Source organism: Lathyrus oleraceus, chromosome 7 (genome assembly GCF_024323335.1).
Source record: "Lathyrus oleraceus cultivar Zhongwan6 chromosome 7, CAAS_Psat_ZW6_1.0, whole genome shotgun sequence".
NCBI lineage: Eukaryota > Viridiplantae > Streptophyta > Magnoliopsida > Fabales > Fabaceae > Lathyrus > Lathyrus oleraceus.
The window spans coordinates 173,829,175-173,831,723 of NC_066585.1; the positions used below are offsets into that span (position 1 = coordinate 173,829,175).

Here is a 2,549-nt window from a genome sequence, read left to right on the forward strand (position 1 = left end):
CGAAAACCTTCAAAATGGTCACCAATTTCATGGCATTTGTATTTAGAATGATAGAGTTATGCATTTTTGAAGTTTGGAAAAATCACTTGTTCAATGGTATGGGTCAAAAATGACCTATAATGTATCCTCATATCAGATGCTCATAAAAGTTGAATTAGCCTTCACTAAAAGCATAAAAGTCGAAGTAGATATCTTGAACTTGATTGTGAAACTTAGAAATCTTTGATATCATAAAAATTGAGCAAGTTATGGCCTTGGGAAGTTGACTTTCAAATTAGGGTTTAGACAAAATGACCTATAATGTTTCAACATAGAAAAAAAAATTCCAAGCAAAAATAGCTCTAGGTCTCAACATGAAAGTTATTTTGAATGTCATTTTGAGTAAATTTGCTCTTGGAATCATTTTCATATGGTGAAAATTGTAGGATATAGGGTCTAGGGAGACCCAGTTTTGATCAGATGAATTCATCTGGCCAACCACCATCAACCAACTTGCTAACCTTCAATTCTCTTGACTTTATTGGTTCATGGTAGATCATTTATGCATAAGATTATGAATTTTTAAGTGTCCCTTGAGGAATTTGATCAATTGGTGAGATAGCTTGTTGGAGAAGTTACTCAAGATACCCAGTCAAACTAGGGTTTCTAAGGCAAATCACCCTCAAACTCTTGAAGAAAACTTGATCAATATAACATGTAAGAATCATTGGGACTCATATATGATGCTTATAACCATTTGTGGACCAATCCATGGTTGTGATCTTTTATCCATGAGGGTCTCAAACCCTAGATGTGAACTTGATAAATCAATGGGATCATGCCCTACCTATAAAAGAGTTAGGCAAATGCAAAGACGTATTTTTCGTTTTTGGGTTAGTAAAATGATAATATACAAGTATGATACAATCACATAGTGCTTGGTGATCTCTCCCAAAACAAACCCAGCGAAATAGGGGCTAAGGAGGATGCCAATGTATGATCCCAATGCTAATGCATATGATGAAATTGCATGAGGGATCTTAGGGTCAAAATTGGGGTCTTACAACTCAGTGAGTCATAGGCATACTTTTCCCTTTCGACTGTGCATAGTGGAACATGCGGGGCACACCAAGTCGATCATAAGATGAAATGGCTCTTATTTCGCCAAGAGATATATTGGCCTACCATGTTGAAAGACTGTATTGAATTTGCGAAAGGTTGCTAAGAATGTCAGATGCATGCAGGCATACAGCATGTCCCTACAAGTGAATTACATTCTATTATCAAGTCTTGGCCATTTAGGGGTTGGGCTTTAAATTTGATTTGAGAGATTCGACCTCCATCATCTAAAAGTTAGAGATATATACTGGTAAGAATCTATTATTTTACAAAGTGGATCGAAGTTATACCCTTACCATATGTGAACCAAGAGGATGTGGTCGAATTTATCCAAAAGCATATTATTTATAGATTTGGAATCCTAGAGACGGTCAAAACGGATCAAGAATTAATTTTTACTGGTCGGAAAATGCAAGAATTTGCCAAAGAAATGGGCTTCAAATTATTAACGTCAACGCCCTATTATGCCCAGGCCAATGGACAAGTTGAAGTTGCTAATAAAGTGATCATTGGTTTGATTAAAAAGCATGTAGGGAAGAAGCCTAGAAATTGGCACAAAACTCTGGACCAGATTTTGTGGGCATGTCGTACAACCCCCAAAGAGGCTACTAAGTCGACCCCCTTTCGCCTAACCTTTGGCAATGATATTTTTCTACCAGGTGAAATTCACCTACAATCCATAAGGATTCAAAGGCAACATGAAGTCACAATAGAATCATACTGGAGCATGATGTTGGATGAATTGGGTGATTTAGACGAGGAAAGGTTAAATGCCTTAGAACTGCTAAAGCGACAAAACAAGAGAGTAGAAGTCTCTTATAATAAGAAAGTGAAAGTTAAAAGTTTTGCACTCGAAGACTTGGCCTGGAAAGTGATACTTTCAATGGATCGAAAAGATAGAGCCTTGGGGAAGTGGTCCCCAAAGTGGGAAGGCCCTTTCCAAGTTTTACAGATATTTTCTAATGGTTCCTATGAAATCGAAGAGCTTAGTGAAGATAAAAGGATTCTAAGAGTAAATGGGAAATATTTGAAAAAATATAAACCAATAATCAAAGAAGTAAAAATAAGAGACGAATAATCATATAAATAAAATAAAGCCAATATGGTAAGAATGCCAAAATGGTAATATAGAAGTCATAGGCCCAAAAGACTAATATTCGTTACAAATAAAAATCATTACATTGCAAGATAAATAAAGCAGCACTAAAAGGGAAGGTTGGTCTTGATCTGAAGATACTTTGCCTTAAGGAGCTCCAGCCGTTTTTCTCACAAAGATCTCTTTAATCGCAGGAGTTTAATGTCAGACTCAAGTTGTCGAGCCTTTTCGAAAAATTCCATGCCAAATGATAGCTCTTGAGCCATTAAAGCTTCGTCAAACTTCAATAGTTGATTTCTGTCTTTTTCAGCATCAGAGATCTTCGCATGAAGTTCTTCTATTTATTTCCTCCAGG

General features: G+C 36.3%; 1 protein-coding gene across 1 annotated transcript; it reads left to right on the forward strand.

Annotated features, from left to right (window-relative positions):
* Positions 1 to 1,507: 1,507 nt before the first annotated feature.
* Positions 1,508 to 2,176, forward strand: LOC127102696 (uncharacterized). The gene has a single exon (XM_051040043.1). It carries the CDS (start codon positions 1,508 to 1,510, stop codon positions 2,174 to 2,176), a length of 669 nt encoding a protein of 222 aa, XP_050896000.1.
* The last annotated feature ends 373 nt before the right edge of the window (positions 2,177 to 2,549 follow it).

Bases quoted from the DNA above. Each gene is read 5' to 3' on its own strand.
- LOC127102696 (XM_051040043.1), top strand. From the start codon at position 1,508: ATGCAAGAATTTGCCAAAGAAATGGGCTTCAAATTATTAACGTCAACG.